General features: G+C 38.6%; 3 protein-coding genes across 8 annotated transcripts in view; all 3 read left to right on the top strand.

Moving 5' to 3' along the window:
• LOC144655393 (uncharacterized) overlaps window positions 1-16,877 on the top strand; it is a 200,824-nt gene extending 183,947 nt beyond the window's left edge. Inside the window, exon 2 of the mRNA XM_078515641.1 lies at window positions 13,151-16,877. Coding sequence (XP_078371767.1) covers window positions 13,206-14,465 — 1,260 coding nt within the window. The 5' untranslated portion in view covers window positions 13,151-13,205 and the 3' untranslated portion in view covers window positions 14,466-16,877. The remainder of the gene's footprint in view (window positions 1-13,150) is intronic.
• Window positions 1-19,598, top strand: part of LOC144655424 (uncharacterized) — a 223,723-nt gene that overhangs the window by 40,118 nt on the left and 164,007 nt on the right. The gene's annotated exons all lie outside the window — the stretch shown is intronic.
• LOC144655397 (uncharacterized) overlaps window positions 1-19,598 on the top strand; it is a 111,894-nt gene that overhangs the window by 68,511 nt on the left and 23,785 nt on the right. Inside the window, exon 1 of one of the 6 annotated variants that reach the window (XM_078515655.1) lies at window positions 6,658-6,674. The exons of the other annotated variants lie outside the window; for them this stretch is intronic. The gene's annotated coding sequence lies outside the window, so the exon portion shown is untranslated. Of the gene's footprint in view, window positions 1-6,657; window positions 6,675-19,598 lie in introns of those variants that run through there. 6 annotated transcript variants of the gene reach the window in all.

Below are 19,598 nucleotides of genomic sequence, written 5' to 3'. Positions count from 1 at the left end.
AGCTCGTCCGGTCGACGCTAAACGGAGAAATACAACGGGATGGCCTTAGTCTACATTTTATTGGCGTGAAGTGGACCATATTTTATTGAACATTCGGAACAAAATAAATATTTTGATGCGTTAGCGGGCCTTTATCTGGGGCACTCATCGAGAATATAGTTCAAAACCACTTAAAGATAGCACCGTTTAACGTATTTTAGTATTTAAACGGTAGATATAGGCATATTTTTATCCCTAAAAAATTTTTTATCTGTTCGGATTTCTTAGCTGAAAGTCTAGTGATCCGAAAGTTATAGGGATCAAAACTTACCTTTTCGAAAAAATTCCGGCCAGAGAAAGGCTCCCGAAGAATTCCTAGGTGACCTTTTTTAGAGTAAAAATCCGTTAAAAATGAACAATTATACCATTTTTTAGATATTCGAAAATCCTAGGAAATGCAGGCAAGCAAAAAAATTTACAATGAATGTTCCGAAAATTCTAGATCTCAAATCGTCTTCCGAACAGATATTTTAACGAAATATTCCCCGTTGGGTGCCTATAACTTTATCCAGCCAGACATGTTTTTTAAAGCAAAAGATGACGTGGTGAAGGAAATTCATGTCACGCACACTCCGTGACTCACACAAACATGACTTGTGTGTTTCTGAAGTTACTGCCTTTGTAAAGATTTTTAGTGTTAGTTTGTTGGAAGGTGTTTTTTTTAGCATGAATAACAGCCAATCATACTTATTCTGTAAGATGTAAATAGGTAGCGCTGTTGTCTCTAGTTGAGCCGAAACTTTTTTTTTTCCTTTTAAACTCCAAGTTCACTCCTTGACTGGTCCGTGATAGACACTACGGACATAGTGTAGTGTCAATTAATTCATATTTCATTCCATTGAAAATAAACATTTCTTCAAGTTTTGTGTGATTAAAGTGTAATTTAATATTTTCTTATTAAATTAAAGGGCATTTTTACACTGTAATGACATCGCACCTGTCATTTTACTTTAATTTATTTTCTGTATCTACATCCATACTTAAATCAATAACAGACCAAAAATCTACTCCGCAAAGAGACGAACAGCAGCACGTCTTAGCACGAAAAAATATCCTTTGTCATTTGCGTGTATAACAGCACTTCTCAGCACTTCAATACGAAAAACATGTCCTTTGTCATGTGCGCGTGTATAACAGCACTTCTCGGCACTTCAATACCAAAAGCATGTACTTTGTCGTGTCACATTTACCGAACAGCTTCCGAACGATTGGTGAAACCTTAAAGTGCATTTATATATCCTGCTTGTTTTGTACAAAAATACAACAGAGGAAGGAACGCTTAGTACCTTTTCTCCAGGATGATAAAGTTGCATTCTTCCTGCGCCTGATCGATTCTCCGTTGTCCAAATGAACTGATCTTTCTGATCAAACAGGTTCAACAACCTTTGCTTTGAAGCCCATTTCTTTCCACTTGAGTATTTTCCGGAACATTTCCTCTTCGTTTGTAAGGTCTACAAAGGTGTATTTAGATCGAGGATGAAGCGAAAGGAACGAAAAACCACCTTTGAGAATTTCGGCCCGACATGCCATTTTGAATGTTCATCTCTGCACTCAAGCAAACATTTGGCCTCTATCCCACCCCCCAGATATATAAACAAAACACAAGGGCGGGGAGGCAGGGGAAACCGGACCATTCTGTCAGCACGCGTACGGTTACCGTTTAATGCATGAATTAATTGCGGTTTTATATCGGAATGGAGTGAGTGAGTGAGCCCATGAGTGAAATAAATCGTCATTTTTAATACCTCATTACCATGAGGTAAAAACAGAATAAGAGCGTGCCATTCCGTGACAATTTGATACAGTAACTCAATTAGTTCTTGTTTGTTGAATAGAATTTAGGTTGTGAATGAACGAAAATCTTTGTTGAACAGTTCTGACAGGAAACAAATACTCCAGGTGTACTGCGCTTTAAAGAACTTTCCCGCAGAAAGTGGTTTTTGATTTGATGCGTTTATTACTTCGTTTATTATAGTACTTTTCGTTCAATGTCTGTATGGAAACGTGGCTTTTTCGAGAAAAACAAGGGTATCGTGTTACGTTCGTTTTTAAAAAACAAAGGTCTCATGTTACAAAAGTGAGAAAAACAACAATATCATGTTTCAGTGTTTGGCAAAAAGCCAAAAGTATTCCGTAACAAACAAAAGTAACACGTTACGGTTGCTACAAAGCTAGCAACAAAATAACCGCTTAAACAGAATAAGAACGTGCCATTTTGTGACATTTTGATAATTGAATTAGTTTTTGTTTTTCAATTAAATGATGAAAATTTACGTATTGAATAAAACAGTTCTGATGTATCAAAATGCACGTAAAAGTTATTTTGTTTGCAAGCAAATTTTGTGCAAAAGGTGACTCCGTGGGCCGCCATACACAAATAGCTCAACCCATGGCATAAACCATCCCAACAGGACAATCACCCAGTTTCACCCCAAGCCACCCCCTAAATTGAAAAAATAACTCCTACACGCTTAGCGTGCCTATGTTTTGTTTCCTTTCAATCATAAAATACAATAGACGTGTTGAAAGAAAAATTGGGGGTTGTAAAGTAACTCAACAGTAATTTAAAATGACTCAACAACTTGAAATAGTCTGTACAGTGTATTCATGTATGCAGAGGGAAGTTGAATCTGTTAAGCAAAGCAGCTGAGTTGACACATCACAACTCAGTGTCATCTTCGAGGCGAATTGCAGCGTCCTAGAAAACAAACCACTACACAGCTTTCTAATTTTCTGATAAGTAGCTTTAAGCATATATTTTGCTACTAATACTTCGAATAAATAGTTACAACTTCACTTACCGTGGGAAAACTGCGAAAAATATTTGAAATAAGGGAAGGCAAATGAACAAAGAAAGCACACACGAAAGCACAGTCGAAAGTACTGATGGATTACCAGCTCTGAGCCTGTTATCTTTTCACCGCTGTTGTTGTGTTAGCGAGAAGCAAAAAGACTCATCATACAACTTTCGGGAACTTTTCACTAACGGCCACTATTTTATCGACGTTCGGTGGTGGACTAAAACTCTACCGCCATGGATAAAACCCTGTTATGCTTTCCATGTTATTTTCCGTATTATTTTAACTTCGGCTAAACGTTTCGGCCTTTTCTTCAAGCAAAATGATTCCTTTATTATAAAAAAAAAAATATTAAAATCGACGCCATATTGTTCTGCATGGGATCGAGGCTACGGTCGGCCAGTTGACCCAAGATAGCGTCCAAAGCTCAAAAGCACTCAGCTTCAACGATACCCACGTGACTAAGTTCGGAAAAACGACGCGAATAGTATGCGTTCTCCTTCGTCGAACGCAAAAAGGTTTTCAATTGCTTAAAATGAAGAAAAAACAAGCTTTAAGTTTCAGATGCAAAATGGCCTTCAATGCAACATGGCCACCAATTCCATAATGGCTTACAATAAAAATGGATTCGTAAGACTGATTAGAATACTCTGTTGATTTTCGAGGCAAGTAAAAATTAACCTCTCTCAGACAGGGTTTGAAAAACCTTTTTTGGTTACAAGAAAAGATACCACAAAAGCAAAATGGCAACAATTTTCAGTAGTTACATTTATGAGGCCCCTTGATAATAAATCATGTTGAATTTTAGTTACGTGTATAAGGCTCCTGTTATTTTCCTCAAATTATCGTCCTTCTGCTATTCATTATTCACATATATCAGAACTACATAATCTAGAAGTCTACATCTCTGGTAATGGGTCTTGTGCTATCAGATTCGCGTGTAGGTTATTTTTAGAACAGGCCTCGCGCGCGAGACGCGCGAGGAAATTACGTAGACGGCTTTTGCCGCAAACTAGTAACCAATCGCGTGTAAGTATTTTTTACAGCGCGCCTTTGATTGGTTGAACACATTTTTGAAGTTGAGCAAGAAGAGCCGAACTGCTGAAAACAAGCGAACGGCACCACTTACTGTTCAAGTTGTTGTTTATCAAAAACATGCATTTAGTGAGGATTTAAACCTACCGGATACGAATCACTAAAAAAATCGGAGATCCAGTAGAATGTGTCGTGTTTTGGAGTCAGATCAGAGAAGAAATGGCAGCGAGCGAAAAAAAAAAACTGACTACTTCGGCTCAAATTCAAAATGTAAAGACACTTCAGATGAATGGAACTCAAGAGAAAAAGACAGCTATTACGTGTACATATTAAAGATGTCTCTTTACACCTTGGCACAGGTTTATTGATATTGTGGAAAAAAGTCCGGCTGACCCTGAAGTGGTTAAAATCGAGCGCGACGACTATATACAAAGTACACCAGTTTGATTCCTGTGACAACAACTTTCTGCTTCACTATCAAGGACGGCAAGACAAGAAGAGACTTAAGTGACTATTTTTGTGGTTCTTAAAGGTGTTTTTGTAGACCTTATGCGTGCAGAGCGGTGAAAGCATAATTTTTTAACCTGAACTCAAACAACTGCAAGGGAAGTCCGAGTACCGCATTTTAGAAATGAATGTAAGCTTAATGCCCTGCCTTTCGGATTCGGAAATTGTTGTTCTTTTCGAGGAGTAAATCTCAGAACTTTAAGGTAATGTACTTGTTTATATATAAATGAAAATGCGAGTTAAATTCACTGAACAACCATGATTTCATTCATGCTTTTCGAATATACTTAAAAGTGTGCACTATTCACACTATTCACTATTCACTAGTTGTTGTATCGCTCACTTTCCGAAAACATTCCCAAACAATTTTCAGTTGGCAATTTATCGAAATTCAGAAAACGAGTAACTCCAAACGATCTTCGAGTCGTGGTGGTTCTTGTAGCTCAGGAGCAAAACCCTATAATTTTGTTGATGTAAAGACGTTCAGCAAAGCGAAACATACTTTTGAACCAAAAAATAAACATTTTATTCTACCAAAGGTTGCGTTTTCTATGGCTTTTGTTCGCCCATCGAGCACGCACAAATTGCTTGTGTAATATTAAATTTAGGGAGTTTATCACTGAAAACGGAAAGCAACTTTTTTCCACCTTAAACAGTAATTGGATATTTTACCATCACAGACCTCATAAAATGAGGTTGATGATTTGCCTTTATTTCGGAGTATTTATTGAATTATTTTTTAGTTCTGATTTGTTTTCTGAGTGAAATGTTTGTTGACAAGGTCACACGGCATTTTCTCGCGCGTCTCGCACGTCTCGCGCGCAAGGATATTCTAAAAATAGCCTACACGCGAATCTGATAGCACGCGCCCAAATGCTAGATGTAGACTTCTAGATTATGTACTTCTGCATATATATTATTATCAGTTTAACACTTGTTAAGGCAGAAGATCCAGCAAGCTCTTGACTTGTTAAAAAAAGAATCCCTGCAGTATTATTTGAATTAATTTGGAAATAGCTGTGGTATGATAAAGTACGTTTCTATTGTGCATTTTTAACACTTTTTTAACATGGATTTTTAAGAGTTTTGAGTGCCAAAAACAATATACGAAGTGCTTATGATTTATTTGAAAAGGTCATTTGAAAAGTCTATGTTACGCTGAATCTGTAGCTATTATCTGTCAAGTAACAAGCATACTTTTCATTCGGCCATAAAAACAACACACGGATATATACAGACTTCATAATCAGATTCAGTCGACGTAAGTAAATAAAATTCGAAATAAATTTCAGAAGCAGAGTTTCTGAGACTAGCCTTTATTCCAAATAAATTCGCAATCTGTGAACTTGGTAACTTGAAACACTCCTTCACTTTACTCCGGGCACAATTTGCTGGATTTCCTTGCTAAGGAACTTTCAAATCAGTTAAAATGTTTTCTGCCTTCAACTGATTGTCTTTCCCTTCCTTTTTTATGACCTTTAGAACTTATAACTTTTGAAAGTGGATTTTGTGTGAACTCAACCTGTGCTTCATTCTTTCAGCAGCTGTGATTGATGCACCGCGTCATACGTTAAATATGTTGAGAATGAGCAACTTGATCGCGAAATAAACAAACAACCGTTTTCCATTGTTATTTCATAAAAGCAATAGAACAGACTTTCTAGGGGTTTACCGGCGCAGTAAACCTACTTGGGAAGTAGAAAGAACACCCGAAAAGCTTGTAAATTATTCACCTGACGGTTCTTGATTAACAAGCTTTTCTCGTGTTCTCCCAACATCCCGCGTGGGTTTATTGCAACGGTTAAACCCTGACTGGAGTAATGTGAAGTCGCAATCGGACTTAACTGACCCACACTGCCGGGGCTTATCCCCGTTATTCCTTCTCTACGACTGGATGGGATGCTAGTTTTTTACCGAGTAGAATAAGAGCATATTACGCAATTTTATCAGCACTTCCAGCAGGTAAAAAATGCCAATTACAAATACCGCCGGGCTCGAAGTATGTTTCGAATGCAAATCCTGTTTATCGGAAGCAAGGAAATGTTTCTGTTATATTTCGAAAAATAGTTTTCCTTCTCCGACTCACGTTCTAGCTATAAAGACCGTGTGTAACAAGCAGTCCCGCCAGTATCAGTTAATTATCCTGAAACAGCCGTTCTGGGTTTCCGCCGTTCCGGGTTTCCGCCGTTCCATCGTTCCAGCGGTACCGTCGTTGCTGGACACCGGAGACTGGGTCCCAGTGTAATCACTGTACATGTGATTTACTGTCGAAGACGCTGTTGCTGTTTTATAAAGGTAAGGGAATCTATAAGAATGCTCTTTTCATATCTAGCTAACCTTTGAAACACGGGGGAACCGATTTACGTCCAACTAGATATGAATGCAGGGCTTGAAATTATAACCGCAAGTCAGGGCCGGTCAGGATAAGCGGCCAATTAAAATTTTAGCTAGATCGTAAACTTAGCTCGGTTCTGGTCGGTGAAATATAACTGAAATTATTACTGTTAATTTCCCATGGACAAGAATTTACTCGAATTCATTGTTCTGTACTAAAAACTGCTCGCAAAAATATTTCAGGCACGTTTAGCATAAACATGGGCTATAAACATGGATGGACATATGAGAAGTCATATTTTTGTTGTTTGTGTTATCAAAAGATCGTCACATGGCACATTCACCAAAAACAATCGGGCAAGAAAGTGTGCAATCTTACACAAGTTCTTTCACTAAATAATTAAACTTTTGAACATTACTTCCATTCATGTTTTATATTTTTGACAGCAGTAAAGAGTCTAAAAGAGCATGTTTCAATTTGAAAGCTCAGAATAACTTACTTGATCACACACAACATGCAAATTTTCGATGACAAGAAAAAAAGCAGCCGGAAAGTGTAATTTTTTTAAATTCCTTTTGCCAAAGTTGTGCTATTCAAGTTTTCCATTTGGGCTAAACTGCAGAATACCCGGCATCTGAAGCTGTTCTGCATGGCCACCATATATTGTCGTTAAACAACATTCATTTTTTATGAAACAGGACAAGGTAAGATTCTGAGCACTTGATTCGGTGTGTTGTTAACGTTGTGGTATCTCGTAGTTAACTGTGTTTTATTAGTTTTGTTTTCATATTTTGTCACAATCTTAAAACACGAATAGAGGAGTTTTTATTTGCTTGACGACACAAACAAAAGTATGAGAACCGTCGCATGTTTTAGTTTTGTCTATAGACCCTGTAGCATTCATGGCTTCGAATAAATATCACAGTGTCAATGCTTAGATGCATGGCCACTTCTCAAGTGAACTTCGCAAAAAACAGAGCTATGAATAAATTTTAACAGCGTAGACGCGTAGCCACTTTTCTAGTCAACTTTGAGAGCTCTGAATAAATTTTGACGGCGTAGACCAAAGACACATAGCCACCTTTCTAGGATAGTAAACTTCAAGAGCTATGACTAAGTTTTGACATAATTTTGTAGACATGTAGAGGAGTAGGCAGCTGCACCGTGTAACTAGAGATGCGAGGTATTCTGCAGTTACTCCTCCATTTTTTGTGACAGTTATGCCTCTGGAAAAGCTTGTTTCAGCAGATTCTGATTATTCACTTGCAGATGTTTAATTTGTGTGATACTGTAACTGCTCCTTACTGTCCAGTTTAAAATACAAAAGTTTCATCATTGTTTACAGTGTGAGGTGGTATGGAGCTCAACACCATTCCTGTATATGTTTGTGTTTTGTATCCTGGAAACTTAAAAGTAATTGGTGCTAAAAAATAGTGACTTTCACCGAATGCTAGGTTTGTGGAGAGCCCTCAACAAGTGATGAGAAAAGTCGAGAAAATCAATGAGGTTATATTGACCAGTTGTTAGCATCAATTTCTTTGGATTCATGAGATTGACTACTATTAATTTAAGTGAATTTGCTTTGCAATATCCATTTTTATTCACTGCTCATCTTGGGCTTCAGTATAAAACAGACAACTCAAAGCAAAGAAAAAACCCTCTGTTATCAAACACACCAAAATTTATTTTGCCTTTTGCAAAATATAATGGTGTTTTTAGGGGGATTGTGTTTCACTCCTCCCCACAAGAAGTGAAACACGATTTCCCCTAAAAACAACTGTGTGGGTGGTTAGTCGGGAATATGCTTCCTGCCAAATTTCTTAGCAAGCTTATCTTGAGGTTTCAAACTTCCAAGAATAATATGCATTATCTGGTACAGACATACTTTTCTTGGTCAATATTTCTTTTTAATGACATGTGTGGATTTTTGCTCAATATGTAGACAGGAAAAGATTAAGGCACTGGACTTTAAATTCAGAGGTCTCGGTTTTCATTAGTCTCCGTTTACTCATTTTCAATATTTTTAACAATAAACCTTGCAAACCATCCTGAATTAGCGTGCGCCAATCTTCCAAAATTAGGGTAGTTTTCCACACGCTTTTCTCTAAAACGAAGTCGGTGACCCCACTTTTTTTGCATTTCCGACACAAGTAACTCATTATCTGACCGCAGCGAAAAAAATAAAGAAATCTATCGAGTAGAAAATTTTTGCGCGAACGTCCTTAAGGACGTCTAACAGCCAGTAAAGGATAAAAAGTCAGGGGTCTCGCGATTCTGGATTTTAGAATTTTGATGACGTCATGTGAAAAGCAAGAATAGCTGATAATGCACAAGTGAATGTGCGCTGGGCTTTTGCACTGACGGCTGTGGTGCTTTTTGCAGCATAAAGTTGGCGGTCAATGCCGTTAACCTTTTAATAAGAGTTTCCACGCCCTATCTAGCCTGGTAAAAGGTTTTACGGCTTTCTTTTTCACTTATTTGCTAGTTTAAAAATTTGTCTTTCCATTTTAGGCAAAGGTAAATCAAGTTTATACGCGCATTCCAAAAACAGCCTTGTATGCGTCCCGACTAAAAGCGTTAACAACTCTGTTGATGCCATAAGATTTCTGTGGTTTCTGATTCCACATTTAATGAAGGACTTCGACGTCTTCAGATTATACAGGAGCCATGCTCTAATTAGCCTGAGTGAAATGCTTGCCTCATTTTGCTTACATTGTATCATAAACACTTCTATCTTCGCTGGCTATTTGTCGTCTAGCTTCTGACTGCAACTTTCCGGCAATAAAACAGACGAGACTTGCTTTATTGTTGTTTTTTGTAAGGAACTGACTCTGAATACTTCTAGTGCTGCGCAGATAATGCCGTTTTCCTCTGCTTGCAAAGATCTCTCTTGTCGTGCTGACAATTCTTGATATTTGTCAAATTGCATATTATCTTGGACTGTTCACCTTCCCTCAGCATTCAAAACTTCATTAGCAACATTAAAGAGACCTTACCCAACAGTCACTTTCGGAACCGAGCAAACTCCGTCAAATACTGACGTAGAGCTGCCAGTTGCACTTCTTTTTTCTGTGGGGCACATTGCCAAAGCTGCCAAAGCTTGCGAAAGAAATCAAAAGGGGTAGACAAAGCATAAGGGCAATAGTCGCGGAGGATGCAAGAGCTTTTTCCTTGTCTGGAGATTCTATCTTTGTGTTATGAGCCCATTACAATAACTAAGCCTTAAAAGAGACCGTCACCTACTACAACTTCTACAACGCTGAGCATTGCTTCTCCAAGACCCTTTTTCACGCTGTTATGACCTCTGTCATGATGTGACTCGTCGAACTTTTTTTTGTTTTAGTTGAACCGCACCAATAAGTCATCGACCGCATCTCCATGTTTTACACTCTTGTACGACAAAGAAATTACCCACAACTTTTTCAAAACTCAGATAGAATAATAAGCCGTTTGGCAAGTGATGTGACTGAAAAGTTCTGGACAATTTGTGGTGTCATTTCTATGGTTTATAAGAGTGTATACCATGGAAAAAGGTGGTTGATTTGTTTTATTTAATATTTTATTGAAATTTATCACCAAACTAGATGGACAACTACTAAGATCGCAGTTCCAGTTACACCAAAATGTTACAGTTGGTGGTTTTTAACGTAAGGTGACTGACGAGATAGGTTTCTATTTTTGTTACTTTGGATCATCTTGTACTAATTATCTTTTCTATTTCGGGCAAATAACTTTGAAGAGAAGTGATTTTATCATTCAACAGCTAGGATTTTTTAATAACCGGCACGCATACATGCATGCACAGGCGATGACGCTTTACAATGATCCCAGAAATTGCATTTTTCTTATTCATTTTAATTTTCATTTGCCTTGACTACAAAACGAACGTCCAATACATTACAAAACCTACAGTATGATAAGATAAATACATTAAATCATTATGAACTTCGTCATTTAGCAACAGAAAGGCCCAGGATTGATTTCCACACAGTTACGATACTGAAGATTGTGTGACATTTCCGTATTAAAATGGTCTGAAATTTAATGAAGTCAACACCGCTAACTAGAATCACTTTATACATGCATTTATGCAACTTTTCAAACAAAACATTTTAGATCAGCTAAATCAGCAATAGGGTAGAAGTTCTCTCTAAACTCTGGCTTGTCGTACAAATAGGAATACGGATACCGTCACTGTGTTATTTTTAATGGATTGAGATAAATACCCGAATAAATATCATGATCAAAAGCAGTAAAAGGAAGATGTCGAGTCGCGAAGGGAAAAGTTAAATATTATCGACAATGCACGTCATGATCAAAGCAAACAATGATTTCAGATAGCTCACCTTTGCAATCTAATCAAGATACTGCTGCCATCGGTCTCCCTTTTGGAAAGGTTTCAAAAGTTATGACACTAACCGGCCTTCACTCGTCAAATTCAACATCAGTCAACTTAGTCTGCCATCACGTATGCCGACTTCGAATACACGTACATCGGTAAAAAAGTTCTTTAAGCGAGCTCACAATTATCCAGTACATCATTCTCCCCTGACCCCAAAACTCCGTTTAACTGTACGTTAGAAATCAAACGCGTTTTGCCGATGGATGCTCTTAAAGTTGATTCATACTCATTGACAATCAAAGATGGCGTACCGAAACTGAGTAAACAACAAAGTGCCTAGTTCCCAGTGCTACTCGGTTGGAGTAATCTTTCACTCCTCACACGGCCGTCCACCGGGCCATAGCATATAGGCGTCACCGCCTAAAAAGCAGCAAACAGGTAGTCAGACTAAGATCTAGCCTTACTTCGTTTTTAAATAGTTTCAATCCTGCCAGGTGTTTTGGTTTGTTGGAGCTAAAGACACTCTAAACTTGCAATTAATTGTCGACACATTAGAATTACCATGACGAATACGTGATAAGAAATGGGCATTTTCCATAGAAATATTTAAATCTACTGTCGACCTCTGCAATAGCCACAAACTGTCATGAAAAAATCACTTCAAAGCCAATGCGTACAGTTCATTTGTTTTCCTTTTTTTGAAAAAAAAAACCACAATGATACTTTCCAAGTTTAAGTAACATAGAAACCTTTTCATTTACAGTTTCATTCAAAGTATTTTGCTCCCGCAACAAACTCAGCTGCAACCGTTTGGTTTGCATTCCACTTATGGCATAAGTCGTGGGGATATGCACACGAGTCCAGTGCATCAGCCAGTGCACGAATATCATTCCTTTCTCCAAATGAGATATCATAATTTATCAAAAATAATCGAGGATATCAAAATGAAATCAATAGTAGTAACACAAAGGAAACTTTTGTCTATGAAATTTTATTCAGAATTTTTTCCCTTATCAATAGGTTTGGGATTTAAGAGCTTATATATATTTAATTATTGAAACACTCAATGACCTGAGTGTCTTGCAGTATTAGATCAACCTTCTCTCTTTGCGTGGTATAATTTTAACAATTTTTTTTTCGAACATTTTTAATAAGATTTTACTTGCTTTAGGCGGGGTGGGGGGGGGGGGGGCATGAAAACCTTTGTAGTTCGCAGAAACTACCACCGATTGCTTGCAATCGGGCATTTTCCAACTCTGCAGTAATAGGGCTTCCTTAAAAACAGATAGAACCTTATTCCCCCGGATGATACTGACAACCCAATTTTGGGGCTCTGGCTCATGGACTATAACTACACAGTTTAATGAACAACTATACCCTGAGTTAGGGCCTGTTTACAAGCAGGTAGGGTAACCCTAGTGCTAGGGTTACCCTAGCAGGAGGGTTACCCTAGCGCTCCCACATTTCTTCTTTTTTTTTTCATCGTGTCTTTACAGGCCAGCTAGGGTTACCCTCGCTGTTGCGCCAGGGTAACCCTAGCGCCTTGTAAACGCTCTGCTAGGGATAACTCGCCTACCCGGGACAACTTTATTTTGGCTCCAGGTAGCTAAATATGTTTAAAAATACCGACAAAAACAGCGAATTGTGACCAAGAAACATCGTGTTCATTCACAATTTGTTTTATTTTTGCACTGGAACGGAATTATTTTCAAATAACAGCTTCTTACGACAAAATATTACAAGGTTAACTGAAGCGCAACCGGTGTAAGTTGACCAGGGTAGCAGGGTTACCCTACCTGTGAATTTTGCATGTAAACCCGGGCTATCTTCTAACCCTTTTGCTAGGGTAACCCTAGCACTAGGGTTACCCTACCTGCTTGTAAACAGGTCCTTAGGCATAAGGCCAGCTCACGAGCCAAAATAAAGTTGTCCCGGGTAGGCGAGTTATCCCTAGCAGAGCGTTTACAAGGCGCTAGGGTTACCCTGGCGCAACAGCGAGGGTAACCTCAGCTGCCTTGTAAAGACTGGCCAGCTCACCCCCCACCCCCACACCCCCCCCCCCCCTTAGACAAATTTCTGTTGTGATTTGTTTAGGAAACACGCAGAGGCATCTTCTCTCGACAGCAAAGTTCACTGAGCTATCAACAAGATGCCTCGAAAAGATGGCAAGTGCGACGCACCTGCGAGCCAAGGACGAAATGTTACTCGACATAAGGTGACAACAGAGAAAGCACATAAGTGCAATCATTGTGGCCGGCTCTTTAGCAACTTATCAACTTGCAAGCAACATGAACGAACACATACTGGAATGAAGCAGTACGCATGTCAGCATTGCAAAAAGTGCTTTCGCAGTCCATCACATTGCAAGAGCCATGAACGAAGACATACAGGCGAGAAGCCTTTTACATGCAAGCATTGTAATATGTGCTTTAGTAATTCATGGAATTGCAAGAGACATGAACGAACACATACAGGAGTTAAGCCTTATACATGCAAGCATTGTAAAAAGTGCTTCAGCCATTCATCAGATTGCAAGAAACATGAACGAACACATACAGGGGTGAAGCCGTTTACATGTAAGCACTGTAAAAAGTGCTTTAGCTGTCGATCAAATTGCAAGATCCATGAACGAACACATACAGGCGTAAAGCCGTATACATGTAAGCATTGTAATAAGTGCTTCAGTCGTTCATGGAGTTGCAAGGTTCATGAACAAACACATACAGGAGTGAAGCCGTATACATGTAAGCATTGTAACAAGTGCTTTAGCCGTCCATCAAATTGCAAGAGACATGAACGAACACATACAGGATTAAAGCCGTATACGTGCAAGGATTGTAATAAGTGCTTTAGCCGTTCATCAGATTGCAAGAGACATGAACGAACACATACAGGATTAAAGCCGTTTACATGCAAGGATTGTAATAAGTGCTTTAGCCGTCCATCAAATTGCAAGAGACATGAACGAACACATACAGGATTAAAGCCGTTTACATGCAAGGATTGTAATAAGTGCTTTAGCCGTTCATCAGATTGCAAGAGACATGAACGAACACATACAGGATTAAAGCCGTATACGTGCAAGGATTGTAATAAGTGCTTTAGCCGTTCATCAGATTGCAAGGTACATGAACGAACACATACAGGCGTAAAGCCGTATACTTGCAAGGATTGTAATAAGTGCTTCAGTCATTCATCGAGTTGCAAGGTTCATGAACGAACACATACAGGATTAAAGCCGTTTACATGCAAGTATTGTAATAGATGCTTTAGCCAATCTTCAAACTGCAAGATCCACGAAAACCGACATGAGCCAGAAATTGAAAGCCTCACCTGTTGGATTTGTCAAGAGGAATTTAGAAGTAAGGCATGTATCGTCCAACATTACGCAGACCATATGAAAATATAAAAATTAAGCGACAAAAGCAAAGCTTAGTTTTTCTTTTACTTCATTTCTAGCTTCTAAGTTTCCCTTTGTTCTTTTTCTAAAGTCTGGTTTTCAGTAGCGACGCAAGCGCAAGCACGCGCACAATAGCTCTTATTTCATAGTGAAAACGACATCGACGCAAGCATAAGCACAAGCGCAAGTACAAGCACAAGGATCAAAATTTTTCCTTTTCTTGCGCTTGCGTTCGTGTGAAAACGAAACATCGCATGAGCACAAGAAACTTGTTTACGTCTGGCCGTGTCTAGCCAATTACAGCACTCGTTCCAGCATTACAACAAAGTCGCAGAGGCCGCGGTTGATTTTGATAAACGTTTTCCAAGGTTGTTCGGAGGAGTGGGACAAAAACAGAAAAGATACAAGTGTGGGCTCGAGGAGCGACAGAAATTAATAAAGATATTTTCTTTTTACAAAAATTATCTATAACCCTAAATGTTTCGTTTTTCTCCGTTTTGTAGTCGCTTTCGCTTTCTTTATCACAAGAGAAGAAGACATAACAATACTCCACGCCTGATAGTTTCTGCCGCAATATTTGCCGACAGAACGGAGTCGAGAACGAAGCCTTCTAACTTGTTAACATCATATTCTCATGCAAATGTGCTTATGCTAATGTCGACGTTCGTTTTCGAAAACCAGGCTTAATAGTTTGAATTGTTTTTGACACGTTTATCACAACGTCATTTAGACAAACGATTCAGATCAGAAATATGTGAGATTAATTCTTCTTTTTCAAGCACAAAAAATAAACAGTCGTGTTCGCAAAAGAAAATAGCCATTATTTGTTGTCGCAAGGAAAGGAAACGTTTGTATGTTATCTTCTTTGATTAACACAATTCAACTTACTATTTACCTGACACTATTTCGTTGCAAACTTTAAAATCAAGCAGTGAAAACGATGCCAGCTCTCAATTCGTTATCTGCTGGACATAAAATTCAGGTTCGCTTTTAAAGTACTGTAAGCATTTTTTGATTTCATACGTTCTCTGCGTAATGAAGTTTGTATTTTGATGGCCAAATTTGACCTTAAATATTTAGGCAATGATTACGGCAAGAAGAATTGAAATTTCGCGTTAAGAGATATTTCACGTAAATAGAATCTTGTGGAAGAGAGTGTATTCTTGTTAGGGCGCCGTCAGACAGACGGACGGGAAGAAGCTAAGTACAGCACTTTGATGTTAGTACTCGTCTTGTGTCTCTCTCTTATTTAGCTGTAGCATAATGAGAGTTGTTATATTACATTGCGTTATTTCTTACAGCGGAAGTGGTCTGTCACCTGATAAAGATCAGTTGAAGTTTCCATCTTTCATCCTTTTTTTATGGTCGATAATACCAAGTAGTTCACCCTTTGTTGACATTTGAATGGGAATCGTATTTGGTATTTTTATGTTGTATTATGAATTAATGTTGTGTTGTCCATACTCTATTAGCATAAATACAATAAGTAAAGGGCTTTTACAAAAATGTTTTCAAAATACATGGAGAACATTTGATTTTCTCGTAATAAAGGTAGCAAGAAAACTAGAAGAAGGTTTAAGGATATAGCTTTGGCCATTACCACAATAGTGGTCTTGTTTTGCAATGTGGTTTCTCTTGTATCTTCACGCAGTAACCTCCATGAAGTATATTCCAGGTCTTTGTGAGTTTTTTTTTAGGACCAAGCGCTACCGAAACGTTTCCTTGATTTCTATAGCTAGAATTAGATTGCGTAATTTTTCAGCGAATACGAGGTCGTCTGTTGTGAATAACACAACTAAGTAATGGGTTTTTCATAGAGTTCTTATATTACATTGCGTTATTTCTTGCAGCGAAAGTGGTCTGTCACCTGATAAAGCGCTAATCGTAGGTAACGTTAGGATAATACATGCACCTAAATGTTATAACCGAGAATTCTTTTAGTTTTAGTTTATTCTTGACACGTGGGAGAATGGTTTTGAATTCATAGCGGTCACCCGTTGTTGAACAAAAAAGTAGTATAGGTGACTACTCCATTCAGGTTGTCCTTCTGTGCAAAGAATACGGAACTGTTGGTTTTTGAGTGATACTTACTGTTACCGATTTTGATGAAATATATCGTATATTTTTGACAACTTTCAAATGAATGGCGTATTGGGGGAGGGGGTAGTTGACATTAGAAGTACCAGATTTCCCGACGGCGCATTTTACCATGTCAACAGCACCAACACATTTGGTACATTTTAAAAGGGAATTAATTTCTTTCTTGTGTGGTAATAACAGTACTGGATGTATCACTTTAAGTTAACAATTAATGACGAAACAACGTCACTATCCCTATACACATGTTGCAGTTTGGTTTTGTTTGTTCAGAATTTGTGTTAAGTTGGTTAGCAATAAATGGTTATTAAACGCCTGTGATTATTTGAGTTGTAATATATTTGGATCTTTCGCTCTCCGTCACGTCAAACTAAAACCAAAGCCGCTCTCAGTGTCTTGGAAAAAGAAGAAGAATTCAACCATTGTCAGGTTCGTTATTGCTTTTGTTTAGCTACGTCGCAGCCTACAGAGCGTGCTCAAAAAGTTGTAAGGCTTGCTTGAACACAACAATTTCGATTAGTTTTGTCTCGATTTTTAATTAACACATATTCCTGGAGCGCGAGCCTAAGAGCTTTATTTTTTCCTTGAAAAAGAAGAAATATCATACATACTGAGATTTACAGTTAGAATTGATCTGTTGAAAGCACGGTTCGGAAATTCTCGCAGCCAATGACAACGGCGAAACGACTTTCTCACACGTGAGAAACCCGCTTCGTCCAATCAGAAAGCGGCTGTCAAAACGCATCAACATTTTCAATGAACGTGAAGCGAACGTGGTAGCTTTGTCGATGGCGCTAGCTTTTTCACTGCTTGAAAGTTTTTGGCCTTTCGCAGAACATTTTTGGACGGTTTAAAACGTTCTCATTAACAACTATGGCTGAATCTTCTGGCAGTAGGTTTAAACCATTAAGTAAACCCATCGAAGAATATATTACAGAGCAGGAAAACAAAAACACTCGAGCAAAAACGCAGCGGGATGTGAATCTGCTTTCTACATTTCTGCTGGAGAAAAACGAACAAAGAAAAATTGAAGACATCCAACCAGAAGAGCTCAGCCGTTACCTCAGTGAATTCATTCTTAGTGTGAAAAGAAAAAGATGGCCAAGACTATGAACCATCGAGCCTTCGAGGGTTGTTCTCAAGTTTTAACCGGTATTTAAGAGAACGCAAGTACTCAGCGAGTATTATCGAAGACACTGTGTTTGATCAAGCAAGAAAATGTCTGGAAGCTCGCAGCAAACAACTGAAAAAAGAAGGCAAAGGGAACAAACCCAACGCAGCCGAAGCTTTGACTGATGTGGAGGAAAACATTCTTTTCGAAAAGAATTTACTGGGAATCTCAAATGCCGAAGCTTTGCTAAACACACTCTGGCTTTTCAATTCAGTGCGTTTTGGTTTGAGAGGCTGTGAAGAACATCGGCAGATGACTTGGGGCGACGTGGAACTTCACATGGAAGCCGACGGAACTGAATACCTAGAGTATTCTGAACGTCAAACGAAAACTAGAACGGGAGCTGAACCTCGAAATGTCAGAGCTGTTAAACCGAAGGCTTTCGCAGCACCAAACGGTCCACCTGAAAGAGATCCAGTTGCCGTTTACAAAATTTATTCCGAAAAGAGACCTGACGCGATGAATAAACCTGATGCGCCATTCTATCTCGGAATGAATTACACAAAATTAAAGTCCTTCGTCGAAAAAACTGTGGTTTAAATCAAGTGCAATGGGTCAGAACAAATTGAATAGTCTGATAAAAACCATGGCGGAAAAAGGAGGCCTTTCAAGTAAACGACTGACTAATCACAGCGCTCGAAATACAGCGCTCGACATACCTCCCAGTCACATTATGCAGCTCTCAGGCCACAAAAATGTCCAAAGCATTAACAATTATAGCCACATTTCCCAACAACAGCAAAAAAACATGTCAAGGATACTGAGTGCGACCGCGACTGAATCTTCTGCAAAAGTTCATCCAGCATTGGCTACAGAGAGTGAATCTGAAACTCTGTCTTGTAGTTTTCAGTCGTCAAGCAGTCCAACATTGCCTGGAGCAAGTGTATTTAGCGGAGCCGTGTTTCATGGAGGACACTTTAACATTTCTATAAACACAGTAAGTCAGTCGCCTAATGCGTACTCAGCAACAAGAAAGCACACCTTCAAGCGTGTTAAACATATTTTAGATTCTTCGGATGAAGATAGCCCTCCCTCAATAGCACGGTTACGTATTCTTAGTTCTTAGTTCTTTATTTCATTTTTGTACTTGTTGAGTGAAAAACTCTTGATATTCGATTTCTTATCCAATTAGAACAATTTTAAGACACAGAATCTCATGAAATGTCTTTTTTCAACGATTTTGTTGCTATTATCATTTTGAAGATTAGCGTACTTTCATTTTGTGTGCTTGTACCGGGGTATTATAACAATAAAAAAACAGTTCAGCGTGGAAAAATCTCTGTATTTATAAAATAAACAAATTACAGCATGGAAAGTGCTTTGTACGGTGTTTACGCAGTCGTTGTTTTGTATCAGAAATCTCACTCGTTCGCTCCGCTCATTCGTTCGATTTGATACGTCAACAACTCGTGCGTAAACACCGTACGCGCGCACTTTCCATGAAGTAATAAGGTTATTTGATATTTCCGCTGAGCAAATCGCGAGGGTTTCTTTTCTTGGAGCACTGCTCCCAATGGCAGTTCTCGCTTGCGTGACGTGCGAATTAGTCAATCAAGCGTGCGTAACTCGAGGCAAAATGGCTGGAAAACGATCATACTCTCGCAACGGGTTTTTGTTTTATTTCACCTGCCTGTGATATACTGACATTTGGAGTTGAACACCTTAATGGTGCGAGATGTGAATTATAACTGGTAAATATTACGCGGCAAAAACAAAGTTGAAGTTACAATTGAAATCTAAGTCGGCGGTAAATTCGTCCAAAACATGGTCTTGGTCGATGATTCAGCGTTCCTAATTTTTATATAAGCTTTTCAGCCATAATAGATGTTTAAAAACACCTCTCGCCAGAATTTTGAATCGAGAGGGCCAGTTTT

This window comes from Oculina patagonica, chromosome 5, assembly GCF_052425735.1.
Source record: "Oculina patagonica isolate OP01 chromosome 5, crgOcupat, whole genome shotgun sequence".
Lineage (NCBI taxonomy): Eukaryota > Metazoa > Cnidaria > Anthozoa > Scleractinia > Oculinidae > Oculina > Oculina patagonica.
Note: the sequence above shows the minus strand (reverse complement) of the source record. Positions and strands in the feature narration are given on the sequence as shown.